The 24,722-nt window shown below is 37.3% G+C and overlaps 2 protein-coding genes across 3 annotated transcripts in view; both read left to right on the top strand.

Moving 5' to 3' along the window:
- PLS1 (plastin 1) overlaps positions 1 to 13,080 on the top strand; it is a 50,216-nt gene extending 37,136 nt beyond the window's left edge. The window contains exons 12-15 of the mRNA XM_082655064.1: positions 4,252 to 4,385; positions 4,830 to 4,953; positions 12,154 to 12,278; positions 12,509 to 13,080. Coding sequence (XP_082511190.1) covers positions 4,252 to 4,385; positions 4,830 to 4,953; positions 12,154 to 12,278; positions 12,509 to 12,644 — 519 coding nt within the window. The 3' untranslated portion in view covers positions 12,645 to 13,080. The remainder of the gene's footprint in view (positions 1 to 4,251; positions 4,386 to 4,829; positions 4,954 to 12,153; positions 12,279 to 12,508) is intronic.
- Positions 13,081 to 17,566: 4,486 nt separating this feature from the next.
- The window catches only part of TRPC1 (transient receptor potential cation channel subfamily C member 1), a gene marked incomplete at its 5' end in the record, with an annotated part of 63,771 nt that continues 56,615 nt past the window's right edge, over positions 17,567 to 24,722 (top strand). Inside the window, one exon of one of the 2 annotated variants that reach the window (XM_082655277.1) lies at positions 17,567 to 17,780. In XM_082655277.1, the coding sequence (XP_082511403.1) occupies positions 17,606 to 17,780 (175 nt within the window). The remainder of the gene's footprint in view (positions 17,781 to 24,722) is intronic. The other variant, XM_082655275.1, reaches the window with a different exon arrangement.

The raw sequence follows: 24,722 nt of genomic DNA, 5'->3' as shown, positions 1-24,722 counted from the left end.
ACCATAAACAAAATTAAAAAGCAAATAAAAACAAACTTGGAAACATTTGCAACAAAATGACAAATGGTTAATATCCTTAATGTATAAATAGTTCATATGAGTCAATTACTAAAGCTAGATTACTATTACTAAAATTGTAATAGCAAAATGGGAGAGTGAACAATATGAGTGAAAAAATCACAGAAAAAGAAATAATGATGGATAATATACACATGAAAAACTTTTCACCTACAATAAAGAAATGCAATTTAAAATAAGAAACAATTGGATTGCACTGCATTCAGTGTTAGAGGGAGTGTTCATTCGTGTAACCTTTCTAGAACAGTTTAGTAATACATATCAATAATCTTCAAAAAGTCCTTTGACTTAATAATTTCACTTATTATCTATCCTGATGAAATAATCAGAAAGTCAGACAAGAAGTTGTGTGCCAAAATGCTCACCATAGCAATGTTTATAGAACAAAAAAAAAGAAAACAACTTAGTTGTTCAACAAAGGGGTAATAAATTGGGATACACCCATAAAATGAAGTAAAATGTATAAATTAAAAAATAGCGTTTTTAGTGTTTTAGTAATAGTGACATGGAAATGAGGATACAAAATTGTATATATACATATGAATCTAATTTGTTTAAAACACACATGCACACATGCATGCGCATACACACGCATTCCAAAAGGACTTCATACAAAGGGATCTAGGGATCCTCCAGATCCCTAGAATATGTATGTATTTATAGGCTTCGAGATTTTTTAAAAAGCCCTGTTTTCTTGAAAGAATGACAGAAAAGAAAGGCATCATAATATTAAAAGTAATTAAGTGGCTAGTATTATTACAAGAGATTTATATATATATTCATATTTTTCAGTATTTCTAGTGGTTGGACTGTCTACGTTTTATATTTTATTTGATATGCCCATAATTCTCAGGGGAGTAGAATTCAGGAAATTTCGTTAGCTAATTTCACATAGGTTTGTTTTTTTTTAACGTCTTTATTGGAGTATAACTGCTTTACAGTGGTGTGTTAGTTTCTGCTCTATAACAAAGCTAATCAGCTATACATATACCTGTATCCCCATATCTCCTCCCTCTTGCGTCTCCCTCCCACCCTCCCTATCCCACCCCTCTAGGTGGTCACAAAGCACTGAGCTGATCTCCCTGTGTATGACTTTTTTTTTTTTTTTTTTTTTGCGTTATGCGGGCCTCTCACTGTTCTGGCCTCTCCTATTGCGGAGCACAGGCTCCGGACGCGCAGGCTCAGCGGCCATGGCTCACGGGCCAAGCCGCTCCGCGGCATGTGGGATCTTCCCGGACCGGGGCACGAACCCGTGTCCCCTGCATCGGCAGGTGGACTCTCAACCTCTGCGCCACCAGGGAAGCCCTGTATGGCTCTTTTTGAATTATGGTTTTCTCAGGGTATATACCCAGTAGTGGGATTGCTGGATCGTATGGTATTTCTATTTTTAGTTTTTTTTTTTAATTAATTAATTAATTTATTTATTTAGGGCTGTGTTGGGTCTTCGTTTCTGTAAGAGGGCTTTCTCTAGTTGCGGCAAGCAGGGGCCACTCTTCATCGCAGTGTGCGGACCTCTCACTATCGCGGCCTCTCCTGTTGCGGAGCACAGGCTCCAGACGCGCAGGCTCAGTAGTTGTGGCTCACGGGCCTAGTTGCTCCGCGGCATGTGGGATCCTCCCAGACCAGGGCTCGAACTTGTGTTCCCTGCATTAGCAGGCAGATTCTCAACCACTGCGTCACCAGGGAAGCCCCTATTTTTAGTTTTTTAAGGAACCTCCATACTGTTCTCCATAGTGGCTGTATCAATTTACATGTAACAGGAAAACAAAACTGAACCACTCATTCATTATATCTGGAATTTTCCGTTAATTATAAGATGTCTCAATCATATGTAGAATGCTTCCTTTCAGCAAATACTAGCTATTTATAGAATGAAACACAAGGCCTGAAATAAGTTCAAGATGTTTTAAAATTAAAGCAGCAGTACTTTCATGAAATGGTATCCAGGCAATTATTTTATGGACTTCGGGCATTCATCAGCGGATGTCACTTGCTTCATTTGTAAAGTTCACAAAGCTGCACCACGTGAATAGTCTTTCTTCATTGTGTCTTCAGCATTTCTTTTCTCTTGGAACTCTGTATCCCATTATGTAATTTTTCTCATTTTCCAAATGATCTAAGCCTCACTTTTGAAGTGCTTGGTAATCATTTCTTCCATTAATTCTATGAGACTATATTCTGCAATTTTTTCGTGCTTTGTATTCATTCTTACCTTTCACAGGGTCTTAAACTTTTAGCCCGACAACTCTAGGAATTTCCAAGGCTCAGTTCTTGGCCTAATGCTCTTAACTTTCTGTATTTACATCCTCAGGGAGCAGATCCCTTGTTAGAGTGTTAAGTACTACCATAAATATGGTTACCTCTAGGAACCTAATTTCTTACTCTTTCTCTAGTTTGGTACCTCTCCAGATCTTAGAAGTATTTTGCCAAACTTGAAATCAAATGTTGCCGAAAAGTAGAACATATCTTTTCCCTTAACACTATCATCCATTTCCAGTTTCTCTTTCATTGCTGGTCACATCATCTCAGCCCTCTAGACTATTAACCCTGAGCTCCTTTCTCACCGTCATTCCCCTCAGGAACTTTGGTCACACTAACCATAAAACAGATGGCCCTTCATTGAAACACATTTTACATGAGTGGTTATTACAATTTGCTAGAAAATTGTCCTGTTAAAATGAGTGGCAGTGGACAATATGCTGGTTTTTATCTCTCCTGTTCACACTATTACATAATCAGGGCTCTGCTATTTTCCATAAATTAGGAATTCATTTTTTAAATTATGTGCATATTTCTATTTGGAAGACTAAATCTATAATATTAAATGACTAGTAGGAAAGAGAATTTTGGAATATTATCCCCATGCATGTAAAAAAAATGAATACATATCAAAGATTTGATTTAACTTATTAAGGGAACCAGGCAGATATTACAGCAGGTTCAGAGTATCTTCTTGCATTTTTATTTGTAACAGGCTGACCTCTGGGAATTTGGATTCTCTTTTTGCAAGTACAGTATCCATTAATTTGTACAAATTCTGTTATTGTGGGGTCCTTTTCTCACCTTTCCTGGAAATATTTTCTTCTTAGAAAGAAGTGTATCTTTGTATCTCAGGTTTACTTGTTTTTTAATGAGGCCTTAACTAACTTGGGAAAGAAAATCAGGAGAAACCAGTTATACTGTTTTTCTTAACTAAATGTTTATTCTAAAAAAATATTTAATCACCTTTTATTACTGGTGATATTATGAGATCTTACAATTTCACTGGGGGAAAGGTAAATATATATATGTATGTGTGTATATATATGTACATACACACATTTATATATATATGTTCTGAGGTAAGAAGTATAGTACTAGATGACTGGGCATGATAAATTTCTGTAGAGCCCAGGATAGACAAAAAATTTTTAATTGTACTTATACCACTGGAAAGAAGTAATTAGGTAGATAATTTACTTCGTGTTCATTCATCAGATTCTTACTGTAGACAGGGCACCATGCTGAGTCCTGGGCTAGGGGTGGGGAGAGTATGATACAGATTTGTACACTTTATAGTTTTTGCCCTTTAAAAGGAGCTTATGTATGGTTGGCAAAAGAAAGTTCATAAAATGCTAAATATAAGATGGTACATAAGCATTATAAAATAACCATGATTGGCAGTTCATCAAGGGCTGCAGATGATACAGTTAAGCTTAATCCTTTGATGAAGAAAATTGGCTAAAAGCTTAATTTTAAAGGATGAGTGAGATCTAGAATATTGGAGATGAAGTTAGATTCTTAATGAAACAATTTCTCTATTCCTTAATTTTAAATGTAGACAAAACAACATTGATTACCTCTATTGATGGAATGCAGAAAACTGGGTTTTTCAGATTTGCCACTAATCAGCTGTGTAATCTTGGACAGTCAAGACTTTTTAGAGTAAGAGAGGATCTTTAAACTTTTCAGCCAGTTGTTTCTCTATCTAGCTTAACCCCTCAGTGCTTTGATATGTTCAACTATAAAATGGGAATAGTTATTTCCTTAATTTCACTGGTTATTAGGAGATGAAATTCTGTCATACAAATTTTCAGTGTCATAATTATTTTTCAGATGACTGAACTAGGCTGGCATATTTAAGAAATATATTAAAAAATCTGTTTTATACCAAAACTTTACTATTATTTACAGATCGAAAACTGTAACTATGCAGTGGAACTTGGGAAGAATAAGGCCAAATTCTCCTTGGTTGGCATTGCTGGGCAGGACTTAAATGAAGGGAATTCCACACTTACTCTGGCATTGGTGTGGCAGCTGATGAGAAGGTAAAGGCTGGTTTGTTTGTGACATCACTGTCAGTCTCCTTCAACAAGTCACTGAACTAAAACTTTAGCTATTTTTGAAGAATAGCAAACACAGAAGAAACATACAATGTGAAATATATTAATTTTTAAATGATTTATTGTTGATAATAAATTTTTTACAAATTATATTTTGTTTTAAAAGTGGGTCAGTCTCTAGAAACACAATTACTTTTATTAATGCCTCTGAAACACTGCTTTGTAAGGAGTTGTTTTAATTTTTAAAAGTACCATATAGTAGTTTTTGCTTCTGATTACTAAGCTCTGTACTAGAGCTTACCAGACTAAAATGAGAAATATTTATTAGAACTGAAATATTTCTTAAATATTCATCTAAATATTGATATAAATGATGTGAGAGCAAATTTTACCCCTTTCAGTCTTAAATATGCATCTCTTCTGTTACAGGTACACGTTGAACGTGTTATCGGATCTTGGAGAGGGTGAAAAAGTAAATGATGCAATTATCATTGAATGGGTCAATCAGACTCTTAAAAGTGCAAACAAAAATACTTTTATTTCCAGCTTCAAGGTAATCAAAAGCTATTTAAAAATTGGGGGGGGGGGTAAGAAACTAAGTTTAAGAAGGAATTCTTATTGGGAATTACATTGGTTTAGGTTTAGAATTACATCAATGTTGTATCTCAGAAACACATAATTGATGAGCTTAGGCATACTAATTATTTGGCATGTGTAAACCAGAAATATTCAGTTTGAATTCTTATATTTTTGATTGGTTATCCTATTGCGTATAAATGCAGGTTAATATTATCGGACTTCAGTAATCTAATCTTAAAAAAGAAATTGAGCCAAAAATCCAATTGTCAAATGAAAAAAGAAAGATAAAAAGACATTGCTTATATAGGACCTATAATGTTTTGTGCTCCCTAGCAGCAGTCTCAGAATTGTATTGACATCATTTCCAAGGCATAACAGAGCCAGCCAAACCGATTCAAGTGGGAATTGAGAAAACTGGTAGGAAAAAAAAATCTTGTCATCTGGCTTCATAATGACACTTAACACTCACTTGTGAGCATTTGTGGATGATTCATAAAGCACTCAAAATGTAGTCTGCACATACATACCGACTAATTCTCATGCATTTCCATTGTGTTTTGCTTTTGCATGCAAGCTGATATTAGCTACAAATAAGCATGTCTGCTTGTACACATTCATTCAGTGAACCTTGTGTTTGTGATTTTATTATGATATGTGAAAAATTACCCATCAATTTGTATTTTTTTAGTGAAATAAGAGTGCAAATAGATGAAACCCTAAGCTCTCGCAAGAGTTATCTAACCATCTTTATTTTCTTCTTTGCCTTTGTTATATATGTTTGACAACATGGTAGAGCAGAAGAAATGTCAGAAATTGATAAATTCAATCTTCTGTTCTTTACCAAAAACTGAGCCCCAAAGTGGACAGCTGGATGTTGGCAGAGATGTTGCCTGAGTCCTAGTTCAACTGTGTTTCTTTCTTTTCCATCTTGGAAGGAACTAATGACATTGAGTTTTTGTTGTTGCTTATTTTTTTAAAAAAAAAATTTTTAGTCCATGATTTGTCTTTATATATTTTAGATATAAAACACAACTTAAAATGTAAAACGGGAAAGGGGACATATAAAACTCTCTAATTGACAGTTACTCTTTAAAATTGTTATACTGAAATTATATACATTTGTACATTAATTTGTGAAAAATAACAAGCATGTATATCATTAAAGTAAATACAATGAGAAAATATTTAGAAGCACATTAATAAATATTTATCGAGCTCTAACTATTAAGTAACATTTTTGGTAAAGAAAAAGATGTAAGAAATTATTTTGGCTCTCAGAGTGTTTGCCATTTACTTCAAAGACAAAATTTGTATAACTGAGAAGGTAACAATCCTACAGGGTAAATGTTAAAATCCAAAGAAATAATACAACTAATATTATGGAAAAATCTAACTGATCATTTCCAACTGAATGGTTAGTGGAGACAGTTGGACTTTATTTGAGCATCAGAGATGGAGGCAGGATTTGAATTGGTGGAGAACAAGAGGGTAGTAATAAACTAGAAGGGGTCCACCTTGAATAAAGGCAAGTCTGAGAAGGTTAGGAGAAATAGTCTGGCTAGACAGGATTGTTCCTAAGGGATATAGTGCAAGATGTAGGCTGGGCCAAGACTGTGGAGGAATGTGGCCTTAAAAAGGATACTGGTAAGGGGAGTAACGTAAGCATAGGAATACTGTTCTGAAGGTAGGGGGCAGGACCGGTTGGAGCGAGAGTGGTGTAAGTGCGAGGAAAGCGCTGAGGCAGAACTCAAGGTGTGAGGTAATAAGGGTCCTGGGGGGGTGATGCAGATGGGCACTGGGAACTTTAAGAATGGATAGTCATTTGCAAAAGAACAGGTAGGGTTTGGCTTCTTGACTTAGGGAAGCACAGGAAAGAGAGAGGAGTTAAAACTGGATGTTTGGGGCCTGGGTAACTGGAAAACTGATAACAAAAATGGGGCTGTCTGAGGTGCAGCTGCTTTCTAAAAAGGCAATGAATTCAGTTTTAAGCTTATTGAATTTGAGGTAATTTTTAGGAAATGAAGAGTTGCATGAAAAGAGACATTAAAACTAGGATTACAAGCTTGGTGATCAGTTGAATAGAAGAGAGAGTTGAAAAATGGGAGTACACAACCCATTTAAGGGAGAGAGCTCACAGAGAAAAGCAGACTTGAGACTGGTTTTACTAGAACTGAGGTGGTAGAAACAAATTGCACAAGTGCTTAGCATGTATATATGCTTGATAATAAAACCTTTAAACAGAATATAAATAAGAAATATAGCAGTGCATGCTAAAAAATAGTTGGGCTGGGGAGGTTTTTTCCAACTCAGTGTGTTATATTTGAAAGCTATGATAAGTGGTACTAGTAAGAACCTATTAATCATAATCAAGGCAGTGTTGTACCCAGAAATTTTAGAAAAGACAAATTTACCTGTTTTAGTTGCAAAGTAATTTTTCCTCACCAAGAAGATGAGGAGGTGGTATATCAGCTAATAACAATAATCATAATTACCATTTATTGAGTCCTATATGTGTCATTATGCTAAGCATTTTACACATTGTTGTTTCTTTTAATTCTCCCAACTCTATAAGCAAAAAGGTGAGCATTAGAAAAGTTAAATAACTTGTCCACTGTCATCAACTATTAAGCAGAAAGCTGGATTTCATATCCAGATCTAACTGCAGGTTGAAAGCCAAGCTATGGAGTTGTATGGCCCCGGGTTTGACGCAGGCTTAGCCACTTCTTAGCTATGTGACATACTGCTCATTCATTCCATAAATATTCAAAGCTTACTCTGTGTCAGGTACTTTGCTAGGTGCTGTGACTACAGAATGCCCTCAAAGAGCTCACTGTTTAGGAAAGGAGGCAAATAAGAAAACAGGAATCACAGTATGGGGTGTTAGCAGTGCTATAGAAATCAGCTAAGGAGAATAGGGAGCATGTGAGGCGGGCATGTGTTTTCCAGAAATCTTAGCAGTTTATACTAATAGCTGGGTTACATCTCTTGATGAATAAAACTGATTTTACCTCTGGCTCACATTTAGTTATCTATGTAACCTTGGGCAAATTATTAATTTCCCTATGCCTGAGTTTCCCCATATTTAAAAGGGAGGTATTAATAGTATCTATCTTCTGGGTCTGTGTCAAGCTAAATAAGTTAACACATGTAAATAGCTCAGTCATACCTGGCACACATTAAGGGGTCAATAAATGGAGCTTACTACACTACACTACTGGTCCTGCCAATATATAAGGGCATCGTGGAGAGGTTCCTGTTGTGATTTTTTTAGGGAGTTTTGGCGGCCACAACACTGTGCATTTGTGGATGATTCATAAAGCACTCAAATTTATTTTCAAAAATGACAGGAAGAACAATGGAATGGAATGTCCTACTAGTAATATATATCAAATTAAGAGAAGAGATGGTACAACACACTAACTTGAAAATCAAGGGCTTCCCTGGGGGCTCAGTGGTTAAGAATCCGCCTGCCAGTGCAGGAGACACAGGTTCGAGCCCTGGCCCAGGAAGATCCCACAGGCAGTGGAGCAACTAGGCCTGTGCGCCACAACTACTGAGCCTGTGTGCGACAACTACTGAAACCTGTGCGCCTAGAGCCTGTGCTTCGCAACAAGAGAAGCCACAACAATAAGCCTGTGCACCACAACAAAGAGTAGCCCCCGCTTGCCGCAACTAGAGAAAAGCCCACGTGCATCAACGAAGATGCAGTGCAGCCAAAAATAAATAAATTAATTAACTAATTAAAAAAAAAGAAAATCAAGCCAAACTCTAGACTAGTTATCTTTAATATTCTAGAAATTCTTTTTGCTTAAGTAATTTCTATATGATTAAGGAAAGTGAAAGAAAAACTATGAAAATGTATTTATATACTAAACCAAGGGTTTTACAATAACCCCTGCCCTTTTTGCAGTAAAAATGTCTTTCACTGATAATATGCAAATCAGGGGAGCTGGAAAGATAGGCCTGTTTTTTTGGAAACAGGAAGATAAGGGATCCAATATCATCTTTAGAAACTTAAATTTTTCATTCAACTCAGTAAAAGTTTTTCTCAAGGTGAATCAAAGGAAATAGGTGGGAAAATCCTTGTTTCCTAAATCTAAGTTAAGAAATATTTAAAATACCATAAAAGGATATAAACTTTCAGATGAATAAGGTCTGAGAATCTAATATATAACATGGTGCCTATAGTTAACACTCTTGTATAACTGAGATTTGCTAGGAGAGTAGAACTTAAATGTTTTCACACACACACACACACACACAGACACACACCACAAAATACATAACTGAGGGTGATGGATGTATTAATTAGATGGGAGGGATCTTATCAAATCATCAAGATGTACATGTTAAGTATCTTACAATTTTATTTGTCAATTTTAACTCAATAAAGCTGAAAAAAAACAAAACAATTTTCCCCAAACTTAAAAAAACCCTCATAAATATGAAAATAATTAATCAAAATATAGCACAATTAAGCCACTTGTCTGATTGTGAATCACCATAGAAATATATGAAAAGTAAGCACATAGAAATTTTTAATTTATTATAGAATGACATGCATGTTAAGCTTTCATTTTAGAAAGTATAACGGTGTACATTAGAGTCTTCTAGAAAGCTTATTAAAAATGTAGATTCCTAGCCCCATCCACAAATAATCTGACATTACTTTGAGTGCAAGGATTAATTTGTGCTTTTACTAAGCACCTCAGGTGATTTTCATGTAGGCGGTCTGCAGGCTACACACTGAGAACGTATGTGTGAGAGTTTTTCAGAAATAGAAAAGATGCCCCAAAACCAGATCTGGATTACCAGCATCATATAGACTTAAGGACCCTAATTATTTTTATCCCTCTATTCCTACTTCCCCCCCCAAAATCTGTTTCATAAAATGAACATTCCTGAAAATGAAGAATATAAATTTTTCTAAAATTAATAAATGTACTAGATCATGGCCCCAAAAAAGAACTTTGTACTCTTCACATGGCTTCAAATTGTTTTATCAAACATTTATTAAGAACCGCATTTGGGGGGCTTCCCTGGTGGCACGGTGGTTAAGAATCTGCCTGCCAATGCAGGGGACATGGGTTAGAGCCCTGGTCCTGGAAGATCCCACATGCCGCAGAGCAACTAAGCCCATGCGCCACAACTACTGAGCCTGCGCTCTAGAGCCCACAAGCCACAACTACTGAGCCCGTGCGCCTAGAGCCTGTGCTCTGCAACAAGAGAAGCCACTACAATGAGAAGCCCGCGCACCACAACTAGAGAAAGCCCGCACGCAGCAAAGACCCAATGCAGCCAAAAATAAGTAAATAAATTTTAAAAAATAAAATAAAAAGAACCACTTTTGGCCAGGAACTCTACTAGATGTCGTCACTTATCTTAATAGTCCCAAGAATCCTGTGACAGTTCGATTGTAGTGATTAGGAATGGGTGCTTTTGGCTTCAAGTAACAGAAAAAGTGATTTAAACTAAAAGTAAAGGCACAGAACAATAGCAAAGATCCAGAGGTGGGGTAGACATTAGGATTGGTTGAGCCAGTAATTGAAGAATGTCAATCAGGTTTTGTCCATCTCTACTTTGCCATCTAAAGTGCTTTTCTCTAAAGTTGGTTTTCCTCTTGCTCATTGAATAGCTGCTGGTTGTGCCAGGGGTTTCATCCTCTCATTCACAGTCAGGAGGGGGTGTTGCTAGCTTTCCATAGCTCTTCCTGGATAGTAAGGGCCTCACGTTAAATTAAATTAAGTTAAATTAAATTAGTGATTTAAATTAGCGATTGCCAAATAAATCACTGTGGCAATCAGATGGGATTCCTCCCTTTGGGTTTTTTAGACTATTTTTTCCAACCTTTTTTCATTATTGTTTGCCTAATGAGTCTTTTAGACATTTTCTTCCTAAATTCCCCTCCCCCATGAAATTTTAATGCCATAGATATTAGTATATCTGTTATTCACTGTATTGCTCTATACATATAAAGAATAAGTTTATCACCTTACCTGCAGAATAAATGGTCTACACTAATTCAGGGTCACTCTTGGAGCTGTGGATGGGGTTAATTTTCCTTGAAGCACACGTCCATATATGGATACAGAGCAAACATGTGGATTCTGGTAGGATGGAGAAAGTAGTAAGGAGTGGATTCTGGGTAGGCAAGCGACATTTGCTACTATTCATCCTGAGAGACAAAACAAATAATTTGTTCAAGTGCTGGTAAGTTGTACAATGAATTCAGACCAGGATTTCTGACTTCAGTAGCAGTGTTCTATCCACTAGAATTTCGTTGTCCATTTTTAGTTGCCTTGGAGGTAACTTCCAAAATGGAGAGAATCTTGGGCGTTTAGAGTCAGACAGTCATGGGTTCAAATACTGGTTCTGTATGTACTGGTTGTGTGAACAGCTCTATTTTTTTTTTTTTTTTTGCGGTACGCGGGCCTCTTACTGCCGCGTCCTCTCCCGCTGCGGAGCACAGGCTCCAGACGCGCAGGCCCAGCGGCCACGGCTCACGGGCCCAGCCGCTCCGTGGCATTTGGGATCTTCCCGGACCGGGGCACGAACCCGTGTCCCCTGCATCGGCAGGCGGACTCTCAACCACTGCGCCACCAGGGAAGCCCTGAACAGTTCTTTTGAACTTTCTGACCTTCATGTTCTTCATTTTAAAAGGAGAGATTATAATTTCTTCATTACCAGGCTGTTAGGATTAAACAAACTGAACACGTAAAGCAACAAGAATAATGCCTGTATAAATATTAGTTCCTTTCCACTATTATTTTAATTTTTCTTTCTGAAAAATATTAAGTGAAGGCTTAGGAGTCCATGGTCTAAGAAAAAGAATATTACTAGAATTTGCAAAACTATTCACTTAAAATTCATCTCCTATTCCCTTTCAAAAGTTGTTTATTTTTTACAGAATGGATACTGTAGTTAGCATACTTTAGGAATTGTCACATCCACAAACCTTATTCCAGGTATGATGACAATTCTCTATACTGTAAGCTCTGTAAGGATGAAAGGAAAAGCATATTTTAAATGGTTTGTGATGTGTGTTGGTTGAAGAATAGCTGAATGTTAAGTATAATGAAAATTTATAAATTGCTTTTAGTTATATGGTTATGGTCTTCTGGTCTGACATTTACAAAAGATGTTTATGAATGTTCATCTATTCTTTCTTTTCTAGGACAAATCTATTACCACTAGTTTACCTGTCTTGGATTTAATAGATGCCATTGCACCAAATGCAGTTCGTCAAGAAATGATCAAGAGAGAAGACCTTTCTAATGAGGACAAGCTGAACAATGCTAAGTAAGCCTTTATGGTTTATATTAGAACATAGTGGCTCTTTTGTTCTTAATCCTTGCAGGTGAGGCTATGATGTCCTTAAAATTCACATTTTTAAGTACAATTTATGTGAGAAATATGATTTAAAGACTCACAAATTTTTTGTAAAGTTAACCTTGTCAAAATGTTTCATTCTTCTGTTAACATATATTAAGTGAAAACAAATACCAAGATATTTTTCTTGTCTTTTCAAGATACGCCATTTCAGTTGCTCGAAAGATCGGTGCCCGGATATATGCCTTACCTGATGACCTCGTGGAAGTGAAACCCAAGATGGTTATGACAGTGTTTGCATGCTTAATGGGAAAAGGACTGAACAAAATAAAATAATGAAACATTTATTATGATTTTCTGCCACATTAAACACATTGAATGCCTCACAGTTTACAGATTTCTGAAATGTAGTGGGTATAAAACCAGAGATTATTTGTATGCTCAAAACAGTTGTATGAATCATTAATGAATTTAATATCCTGTTCATACTAGCTAGGATTTGTTGACAATTAATTTACCAGTCGATACTGATAAGAGTGTGTTCATTTTCAAGATGATATTATGATTAAATTATTGTTTCCTGAAAGTCTCTTTAAAACAAGACTAATTCATTCTTTTTCATGGTTCAGAAATGATCAATGCAAAACTTTTTCTGCATGTCCTGCTGTGAAATGTGTTTTGATTTTGTGTGTGTGTTGATTTTGATCATAATTGTATTCAAAATCATAATCCAGTTTAATCCTTTTATTTTTTTTCCTCCAGCTATGTGAAGTGGTCCAAAACTTTAACTTTTCTGTAAATTTCTATACTAAAATTTTTAAATGACAAGTATTGTTCATTAACATTAAACTTTTTTATATATAAGGACTAACTCATGAATAAACTTCAAAGTACATTCTCTTATATAAGTAGCAGGAGCTTTTTACTTAATACTTAATTTTAACTGCATCGATACTTTACATGTACTGGTTTGGTAATACAGCTTTAACTATGACCTGCAGCATATATATGTTGGTAAGATGTTATTAGAGAAATATGTGTGTACATATACGTATTTTGCACCTGAATTACCCAGGTTTTCTTAAGTGGTTGTATACAGTCAACCCCCCATATCTGATGCATGCATATCCAATGGTTCCACATCCACAGATTCAACCAACCAGCGATCAAAGATATTTGAAAAAAAGAATTCCAGAAAGTTCCAAAAAGCAAAACTTAAATTTGCCAAGTGCCAGCAACTATTTCCATAGCATTTACATTGTATTTACAACTATTGGCATAGTATATTAGGTATAAGTAATCTAGAGATGATTTAAAGTATATGCAAGGATGTGTGTAGGTTATATGCAAATACTAAGCTGTTTTATATAAAGGATTTGAGCATCTGCAGATTTTGGTATCCTTTGGGGGGTCCTGGAACCAGTCCTCTGGATACTGAAGGATGACTGTATTGGTCAGTTAACCAACATTAAGTAATAATTGTGCCCCCACTAGGTGCGTAACACTTTTCAGTTTGTAGCTATCTGGTACATGAAGATTTCTTTTAGAAATACTCATTTTGGATGTGCATATAGTTACTTTTCAACTGACTTCAAACACTGGCTACAGCTCTCAAGACATGTTGATACCATATTATTAGCTTCATATTACACATGCTAATTTTTGATATTCTAGCCCTAATTTAGAATACGTCCACTGAATATCTTTAGTAGAAAGTAACACAAAGCTAATATTCAACATATTTTCACATTTTTCCCAGTTTCCTTCAAATTGGCAATGTTTGGTTAATGCTTATGTTACTTGGCAGTAGCTTTGCTTCAGACCTATTTTTGTCTGAATTTTTTAGCAGTAGACCAATTCTGCTAACAACTGAGTTCAGAAGTTTACTTCCTTCATCTTCCACTGTTAGTGCCAGTGACCAGTACTGCTGTGCAACAAAAAATGCTGTCACTTTATGTCACTGGGAATGAGTAGTCTAAACCCCCCTTCTACCATGGAGTAAAACATATGTGATGGTAAGAGTACGACTACTCATGTGCTTAGAAGAGAATTTTTTAAATGAGATCATCAACAGGTGGAACTTTGAAATATATTCTACAAAAGAGATTTCCTCTCCTTTTATCATTTGATAATTGTTTTCTTATATGAAGATTAAAATATGTTTTTGCTCTTTTGTGATATTATTTAAATCATTTCCTCTTGATTTTTTTCACCATTATATTCACTAAGTTATCTGATTTACATGCACTTTGGCACTTTAGAGTGTTCTTTCTCTCACAAAATATATTTAATAAAAATTCTGTGTATGTACAAATGTGTCAGTATTTATTTCATTTAAAGAAAAATATATAACTTGGAAAATTAATCTATCATAAACTTATTTTCTAGAAAAGAAAAGAGAAAAATTCCTACGCTAATGAGTAAAACAGCAACAAAAAATTTATTATTTTGGGAGGAGTGAAGATGGTTCTATGATTCTTTAACAGGAAGAATTTTAGGAAAGACCAAGTACGTGATTTCTACAAATTTAGTTTGGGATGAAATAATTTGAGTTAATCAACATAAATTTGTCTATTATGATCCGGGTATGATACTAGACACTGGGGATTCAGCTGAGAAAAATATAGACAAAGTTTTCTGGCCTCAAGAATCTTATTTTCTAGTGGAGAAAGACAGACAGTAAACAAATAGGATTTGTAGATGGTGATAAATGCACTAAGAGAAATAAAACAGGGAAATGTGATAGAGACTTAGGAACTGGGGTGAAGATGCTTTTAGTTTGGGTGGGTCAGGGAAGGTCTCTCTATCACAGGTCTCTGTGATAGTGAGGCTGAGGTATGCATGGTAGGAGAAGCAGCCGGATGCTAACTGTTCAGTAGAAGGAACAAGTGCAAAGGCTGTGAGGCAGGAAGAGTCTTGCAGGCATTTTAGGAAATGAAATAGCCAAATTGGCCTAAGAGGGAGAGGTAGAGAGTTTGGAGATGAAGACAGGGTCTATGACTTATAGGTCTAGATCTGAATCTGGATTTTCTCTTCTCCATCACAACTGGAGTTGGGATGGCTCTTCAGTATATGAGGTTCGGTGAGTTGCTTTAAGTAACATGCTGCTTCTGAATCTTGCATGCTTCTGAATCTTGCACCTTCATCATAGCTCTATCATCGGCTTCCATATCACAGATGAAAAACAAATCATATAGAGGATCTTAAAATACCCCAATTTACACTGGATGAAAAAGGATCCGAGAAACAAGAGAGAATATTCTGCGTCTGAGATGATTCAAAAAGACTTCTGAAGATACAGTTGAAACACTAGCTTACTTTGAAGGAGGAAAAACCCTCTAATACTTTGGAATGCCTCCTAGGATTATCTCCTAAAGTGAATTGGAATTCCTCTGAATCTAAGAAATCAGTCCAGCCCCTGTGGGAGCCTTATGGAAAAGGAATCACCTAAACCCAGAAGCTTGAAAAAACTTCAGATTAAAGTGGTTTCTATAGTTCTGAGCCATCTGAATTTTGACCCTTAAACACTCTGGAACTTTTGGATGGGCCTGGGTTAGAGTTGTTCTGCTACTGAGAAAAAAATTTTACTGGACTACAAAGAGTGTCCATAAACCCAAATAGGTACCACTCTGTTCACTGGCCACAGATTTACAATGAGCAATTTTTTTTTTTTTTTACAATGAGCAATTTTGACATTCCACTAAATACACAAACTTAGAACTGTATTAAACATTAGAGAATGGGGCAGATTTATGATCTACTAGAGATAAGAAAGAAAAAGCTAAAATGATTTAATAGATAACTGTTTTGAAGTAAACACATAAAAATGTTTGGAAAGGTGGGCAATCTTGTCTACCTAAGGCCTCTTAGAGAAGATCGAAAGAGCACTGTGAATGATGAGAAAGATGTACTTAGGAAATTTGGGAGTTAGAGTTGGCCGGGACAGCGATGGAACAAATCAACCTGAACAGAATAGGAAGTATTTCTCTCAAATACATGTACTCAAGTAAATTTATGTATTGCCTTAAAAACCTAAGCACTATGGGTGCAATTTAGATTTTTGCACAGTTGGCTGTGGAAAGCAATAATTATTCGAGATACAATTTCCAGTCCCCCTCCCTCAGCTTTTAAAGTTGCAAGAATCTGCTTTAAATACAAGCTTAATTAAAAAAAAATATTCAAGGAAGTAGCACTTACTGCACTTCGGTTAGCTTTTGCTTAAATAACACTCATCTTCTAAAATCTGAGTTATAAACGTGAAGATGAACAAGAAACCACTGTAAGGACTATGACGTAGAGTAGATCCTAATGATGTGCTTATCCAATGGTTACATGCGAATAAATGTATGATACTAGAAATGTTATGCCAATTATATATCACAAAGGAGTTTTTTTCTTTTTAATACAGTTTTAGAAACAATTATGTAGCTAGCCCGACATAATTACACACAGATGAACACAGGTCTGGTGGCGTGGCGAGGGCCCGGTCCTTTCTGGTTTAGGCAGAGGACAAAGGAATATGCAATAATTCGACAGTTTCACGGCGGGGGGGGGGTGGGGTGTTCGACTAAACGTTAAGTCATCAGAGGCTCAGTGAACCACCCCTCTGCATGTTTAACTTGTGTGCAGCCCGAGACGGCGGGGAAATTACCTCGAACCTGCAACCTGGTTGTGGAGAGGATACATCCGGCCATTCGCCTTTTCCTCCGAGGCTGCAAGCCTTCTAGGGGGCGGTGCGCTCGCGGACTCCGCCTCCGCCCCAGGTCCCGCCCACTACAGAGCCCTCCCAGTGGTCGTCGCTCTCACCGAGCGGAAGATGACGTGAGGAGAGCCGCGAACATATCTGGGTGCAGCTCGGTTGGCGGTTTCCAGAGCCCTGGAGCCCGGCTGGTGCAGAATCGCCTCTTGGAGCGCCCTTTCCACCGATTTTCGTCCTCCACTCTGGCCGGGCCGCTCCCCGCGCGGCCCCAGCGGCTCCTGGCACGGCCCCGCGCTCGGCTGCCGCCCTGGCGCGGGCCACTCTGCCGTCCCCGGACGGGCGCGGACCTGCTCGGCCTGGGCGCCGGCGGCTGGGGAGGGGGCGCTGGCCCCGGGGCCGCGCATGCGCCGCCACCAATTTGGGGCTGTCGGTGGAGGGCGAGTGCTGGCTCCGTGGGGAGGCGACGCCCTTCGGGGCCAACGGGCCGCGCGCCGAGGCGGCCGTGGGAACGACTCATCCCTTTTCCAGCCGGGGGTCGGGGTCGGGGCTGGTGGGGGCCCCGCCCCGGTCTCCTGGCCTGCCCCTTTCATGGGCCGCGATGATGGCGGCCCTGTACCCGAACACGGACCTTTCGGGCGCCTCCTCCTCCTCCCTGCCTTCCTCCCCATCCTCCTCTTCGTCGCCGAACGAGGTGATGGCGCTGAAGGATGTGCGGGAGGTGAAGGAGGAGAACACCCTGAATGAGAAGCTTTTCTTGCTGGCGTGCGACAAGGGTGAGAGCTAGGCCCCTTTCTCTGCTTCTGGATGCCCGTGTCCTTCACACCCCTCATCCTCTCCCCAGCCTCAACTCGGGGCACTCCCTCTTCCTCGTGCGCCGAGCGTCTGTTCGCGCCGCGCCCGCTGCACCTGCCGGGCTGCTCGGCACCGCCTCTGCCTTGTGAGTGCAGAGCTGTCGGGCGGGAGCAGCCGCGGGTGGCGCCCTCCGAGCGCCGCACCTGGGGCGGCGGCCCTGCCCGTGGTCTCCTTTCGTGCGGTCAGGTGTTCAGGTAGCGTCGTGGGGGCCGGGACCCTAGGGTTTCAGCCTCACCTGCGCTACTGACCACTTGAATGACCTGGTCTCCTGCATGGGGCTTTAGTTCTTTCTTTCTGGAAGCCCAGAGGTTTTGTCTAGTTTTGGACCTTTCAGTACGAAAAAATCCCATGTCCTTGCTTAAGGTTCCTCCTGCTTATGGGCTCTCAGCTGGTGTTTTGTTTTCTTTTTTCTTTAAAACCTTACTTGTATTATTTAACTCCAGCCACCCGGTGCCTTGGTGTTCAGTGACTGTCGAATGGCATTAGGTATGTCAATATCCTAGGTGGACATAAAGACAGCACTTTATGGAGAAATTCTGCCTAAGTTCCAGAGTTTCTCCAAATTTATGGAACAACTTTGTTCATGCTTTTTATTAGAGAGGAAGGTTTATTGCTCCTCAGACGTCTTTGGGAAATAAAGGTAGTGCAAAATAATTACAGGGCAAAAATGTGGAATATATTTAATGTTTTTCGTTTTTTAAAAAAATCTGGAAATCGATCACTTTTATGGCCATAACAAAGTCTCCTCACTTAAGCATGCTTTCTATTGATGAATATAATAAAAAGAATGGGGAAATTGATTGCCCTAAGACTGCTTTTATTTCCTACGTGTAAAAAAGTGCTGTAAATTTTCTCTTTCTAAATTTCTTCAGCTTGCCTTCCAGTGGCCATGCTTGCTTCGGAAAAATGTTTAGGATCATGCAAACTTCCAAAACATAAACCCAAAGGGCAACTTACACTGTGAAAAGATTCACTACAGAGGATTTTTTTGTTTGTATGTGTTTTGTTTTTTTTTTAAATAAATGACAGTCTCCTTAACCACTTTTACTGCTTTGAGGTAGGATTTTATTTACACAACTTTTTGAAAACACATTGATGTATAAACAAAGTCCACCCCTGTCCATCATGAGTCCTTTTATGATCTTATGTAGTAGTATTAAATTATATTATGAAAGCATTTGTGAAAGTCCACCATGGACAGGTTCATACAGTCTTGGAAATGTGAAGAAACATAGAATATATGTCTATAACCTCATAAATATCATTGTGGATTACGTAAAATTATTTAGTATTTCTAGAGTGGATAGTCTGAGTTCTCTTCCTTCAAAAATTCTCTGAGAGAGGAAGGGAACAGATTGTGTTGTACTAGCATTAGTAAGTGGCTGCTACATCTACCCCAGCTTCTGAGCTATGGTTATTTTAAAGCAAAGAGAAATTATGTCAAGAAAGGCAATTTAATATATCTGTTAAACTGAGGACAGAGGAATGTCATAATGGAACATAGCTCGAATAAGTACTTGTATGGTGTGTATATTTAGGATTATTGCATGACATATGTCAAAAGAGTTTGAATGTATGACAGTTCTGTAACCTGTCTAGTAGTGCCAGTTGAAATAGCCTTGATAGTCTTTCTTCGTCAGTTTCCCTTTTATAACATCATTAAGATCCTTGGAGAGATTTGGCTTTTGGGGGTAGGGTGGAAAGTAAATATGCATGCTTTTTCTCCCCCGTATAAATTAAAACATTTTTTAACAAGTGAGATTAAATAGGTATTTTCTGTTTCACGTATGTTGAAATGAATTCTTAGGTTAGATTTGGAAAAATGGCTTATTTCTTACATGTACTTATGGTATACATTTATGCTGAAAAAAATATATTTGAGTTATAGCAGTTTTTTTGTTTACTCGTTTATATTCACTAATATTGTTAAACCTTTTTTAGCGTTACCCAAACCAAATCTAAAAGTGAAAAGTTTCCTGAAGTAGCTATAGTTGCCACTATTGCTTTGGAGCTTTCATCAAGCCAAATGGCAAACGTTGACTGAGACAGCTTTTGGGGTAGAGTACATAGGCTTTTCATAGATGATTTCATTTAATCCTCACAACCCCATGAGCCAGATGTTGTTATCCCCATTTTATGAATGAGGAAAATGAGGCTTAGCAAAATTTTAGAATTACTTTGCCCAAGGTTACATTAGTTAGTAGTAGAACTAGGATGTATTTTGAGCCTGTACTCTTAACCACTAAGTTTTGATCTAGTTGTAGTTGAATGAATGAAAATCACTTGTGTTAGAAAAGACACATCCATATTTGGATTTACTAATTGGAAATTAAACTTGCTCTCTGTGAATGTTTTATTAACTGTGGTTTCCATGGATTATGTTTATCCAATAAAAGTAAAAAGCTTTAATAGCACAAGAGCAGATCCACTCTAGAACATCTATGTTTCTCATCCTTTTTTCATTTATCACGTTTACACTACATATGTAAAATATCCGTAATGTATTCCACTTAAGGAGAATTCCTAAAGCAAAAATTGTGGAGATGGGGTTATGTGTTAGTGGATGGGTGACCCTTTGAAAGGTGTGTACAGATTAAGGAGTAAAGAAAAAAGGAAAGAAAACGATTTTATAGTTTGATTTTATAGTGTGTGCAGCTAGCTTTTATGTAAATTATTAGTCCAATAGATCTAGGCAAGCGCAGATCCAGGTAGTGGCCACTTAATAGTGGCTATTGTTGATCTTGAAAGTGGGTCAGAATTATCTCAAAGGTAACATCGTTTCTTTTTCATAAAATTTAGAAGAAAAAGTGAATTGAAGGCTCCTGTGCCAGTTATATAAAGCTAAGTCTGGTCCCCCACCCCACATAAAATTCTCAGAAAGTACACCTATTCTTTTTAGACGTAGAATGCTGCAATTCAGAGGTAAAGGTTAATTGAAACAAGAGCTGAAACAAGAGTGTTGTTTTATGGAATATTAAGCAGTGATTCTTACCACCCAAGTCTTCTTCCTTTCACACTGAGAATTAGTATGGTAATGAGCCACTTTTATTTGTGGGAGACAGGGGTCTAACTTCAGACCTGCTGGCTGGAGAAAGAATTAATACCTTTATTTAGGGAGCATCTAAGCTAAATATAGTTGTTAATTCACCTCTTTGAAAGTAACTGTTGAGTAGATGGTAGCTTTAGTATTAAACCCTTAATTTGCTGATGATCAGTAATCAGTTCTTGTGTAGAAAAGGAAAATGATGAAAGGATTCAGTCTGGATTCAGTCCCTGCCAACTTTTCATGAAGAACATTTTCAGGAAATTTGATTTGCAATAAGTCAGGAGGCCCTTCTTGAAATTTCAGCATGGAGTCAGGGGAGGGGTGGAGAGAGCTGAATTTCACCTTTATTGTCAGGCTCAGTCTGATAATCTAGCTCTGTGTCACCTTTGTGGTATTGATTTGCTGCATTGTATGGAGGGTGCTTTGATGCCTGGATTCTGCTTAAACTTTGCATACCTTTGGCTTAGCATGCTTTTGAAATGGGTAACATTTCTGGGAGAAGTAATATTAAGCTGTTGTTTTAATAGCACTTAATATATTTAATGGGACTTTTAAAAACAGCTATTTGAAAAGAGATTTTGAAGTGTCTGGGGTTGGAGAGGATGGCCGTGGGAAGAAAAAGTGCAGAGTACTGGGTATTGCCAAGAAGTTTTATGCCGACAAGGGACACCTAATGTTAAGAGGTATATGTGCTGTGAGGGAAGAAAACTTTGCAGAAAGGAGAGGTAAAGAGGGTACTATATACAAAATTCTACAGGCATTTCACAAATTGTCATTAGTATTTAAGCATTTAAGTATTTTGTACAGGAGAGTTTTTCAAATCACCAGTGGTGCCATAGTGTATGGTTCATCTTTATTTTAACAAAAAAGACTCTTAAATCACCAGAATCTTGGTGGATAGTTTTATTATAAGAGGCTAATCATTGAGCAGCTAGCTGCTTCATAGTAGTATAATACTGGCATTTCTTTGGAGTGATTACAGAAGTGTGCTTCTTTATTTCATTTTTAACTTGCTGTTCTTTTCTATAATTCATCATCTGACTGTATATCAGGTTAATTTTGTTAGGACACTGGAGAAAGGTGCTTTATCAAGAAATAACTGACTACATCCCTATCCTTTAGTACCTTCTTCTGTAGTGCAGATGCTCTCTTGTGCTCTTGTGAGGAGCAGTAAGGGAAATAAAGTATGTTTGTGCCTAATAGATCTGTCTGAAGGGCAGAAACAAATACTCAATTTAACTTAAATGGCCTATTTATGATTTGGAAGATGGGATATTCTTAGTATGCAGTCAGTCTTTTATCTGGGCAGTTAAAAAAATGTAACCCAAGCCAAACCCCTTTACCTAGTATATTATAAACTTTGGGGAAGGGTGTTAAAAGATTAAATTTTATTGTATGGGTATTGTTGCAACCTAAGAATAATTCCTCTTCTTCCATGCTTCCAGTGTTAGAAATATCTTCCTTATAACTGACCACCAAATTTAATGATACTAAGAAGTTTAAGATCTAGGATTAGTAGTTTAATATGTAATGAGTTCAAAAGTTATCACTAAGAGGTAAGTAGTGACTTTTAAGAGCCTAAACAAATTAACAGGACTAAAAGAATTCCAATACCATATCAGTATAGTTATGAGATTCAGTGGAATTTCTTTGCATGCCAAAACTTTGTGACCTATAAAGCATTGTTATTAATAGCTTCTGTTAATTAAAAAAAAACTCCTATGTTTATTTTCTGGTCATATTTGTTGCTCCATCACTAATACTTTTATATTTTTTGTAGCTTAATTTATATTGATCCATAGTGTACTTTTTCAGTTCTATAAATATGTATAATTTAAATGTATGTGAGATTAAGTTTAAGCAACACAATAAATCCTTTATGAAACTGTATTACTGCATACCTGATATTAACTAAAGTTTTATACAACTTGTAACATCACTGTGAATTAGATCTCAAGTCATATACCAGACTCTAATTACAAAGTAAACATTGCTTCTAATAGATTCAAGAATATGTTAATAATTTTTAATTTATAAACTAATTTACTCTAAAAAAATCAGCATTACCTTCTATGATATAAGTATAATTTTTTCCTGCAGCAGTGTCTGCTCTTTTGCCAGGTGATATTCATTATCACTAATAGTCTTAATTAACATACATAAATGGCTAAGAAATTATAGTAATAATTGTCTTTTTCCAAAAATATTCAGAGTACTACGGACAGCTCAGCATGCCATGTTTCTGAGTATCTAATTTTGAAGGTTTCATCCACAACAATGTGATTACAAACATGTTGGGGTCTATGATAAATATTGGGTTTTGCACATTTGGTAAAACTACATTTTAAATTGTCTTCATTCTAAAAGTCTTGTATGTGTGTTTTTTTTTTCTTTTTAGTATTTGGTTCAGACTAATTTGAAGTTTGCTGTAGAGTTAACATTTTAATCAGTATTGTCACTATTTATATTTCCAGATCCAACAATTGAATTTGATCATGGCTTTGTATTTTTTTACTTCATCATTCTTTTTCCTCTTAATAATAAAATCTTCTGTTTTAAGTGTCTTTAGTAATAGTTCAATAAGAATGTTGCAGTTGCCATAGTCAAAAAGTTTGTTAGATAAACTTGGTTTGAAAAACTTCACAGATTTTTTGACAGATAAATTCTCCAGTACTTCACAACTAACTGAAAATTTGGTTACTATAAAATTAAACTGACCGACATTAATACTCCCATTTCAGTGATGCTGAAATTTACCATCATATGTCAGAAAATAAAATGAGATGCCAATGAAGAAAAGATGATTACCGGTTCTTCACTGATACTATAACATATCTCCACTGTCTTTCTCAAGTTGGCCAGGGTGAATATATCACAGTTGGCCAGGGTGAATTTGTTGCTAAGGATCCATGGGATTACAACAGTATTTTTATATACTATTACATTTTTTTAAATTGTTGGTTAGGACTCACTACATTGATTTCATGACTGCTAATGGGTTTCAACCTGCAGTTTGGGAAACATTGGTGTAGAAAGATCATAGTGGGAGAGTGGCAACAAGGTAGATGCAGAATGATAGCAAGGCCCAGGTCCCATAAGGCTTAGTGAGCCACGAAAAGATTGTGGCATTTAAAGTGTGATTAAAAATCTTGAGGATTGGGCTTCCCTGGTGGCGCAGTGGTTGAGAGTCCACCTGCCGATGCAGGGGACACGGGTTCGTGCCCCGGTCTGGGATGCCGTGGAGTGGCTATGCCTGTGAGCCATGGCTGCTGAGCCTGCGCGTCCGGAGCCTGTGCTCCGCAACGGGAGAGGCCACAACAGTGAGAGGCCCGCATACAAAAAAAATCTTGAGGATTGAAAACCTGATATGATTTGAATTTTAAAATGATCACTGTGAATGCTGGGTGGAGAGTGGATTAAAGAGGTGGTGCTGGAGTAGAGGTGGGCAAACTACAACCCACAGGCCAAATCCACCCACCACCTGTTTTTGGAAGGCCTGTGAGCTAAGAATGATTTTTATATTTTACTATATTTTACATTTCAAATGGTTGGGAATAAATCAAGAATAATATTTCATAACACTTGAAAATTATATGAAATTCAAACGAGTGTCCATAAATATTTTTTGGAACACATTGGAGTTCATCGTGTACATCTGGACTGTGGCCACTTTGGTGCTGCAAGAGCAGAGTTGAGTGTTTGCAACTGGGATGATATGGCCCCCAAAACCTAAATATGGCCCTTTATAGAAAAAGTTTGTTGACCCCTGTACTAGAGTGTAGGCAGCTGTATCAGTAAAGACGTTAATGCAGAGTCC

The sequence above is a fragment of the Grampus griseus genome, assembly GCF_964374135.1.
Source record: "Grampus griseus genome assembly, chromosome: 5".
Taxonomy (NCBI): domain Eukaryota; kingdom Metazoa; phylum Chordata; class Mammalia; order Artiodactyla; family Delphinidae; genus Grampus; species Grampus griseus.
This window is presented reverse-complemented; position numbering and strand designations above follow the sequence as displayed.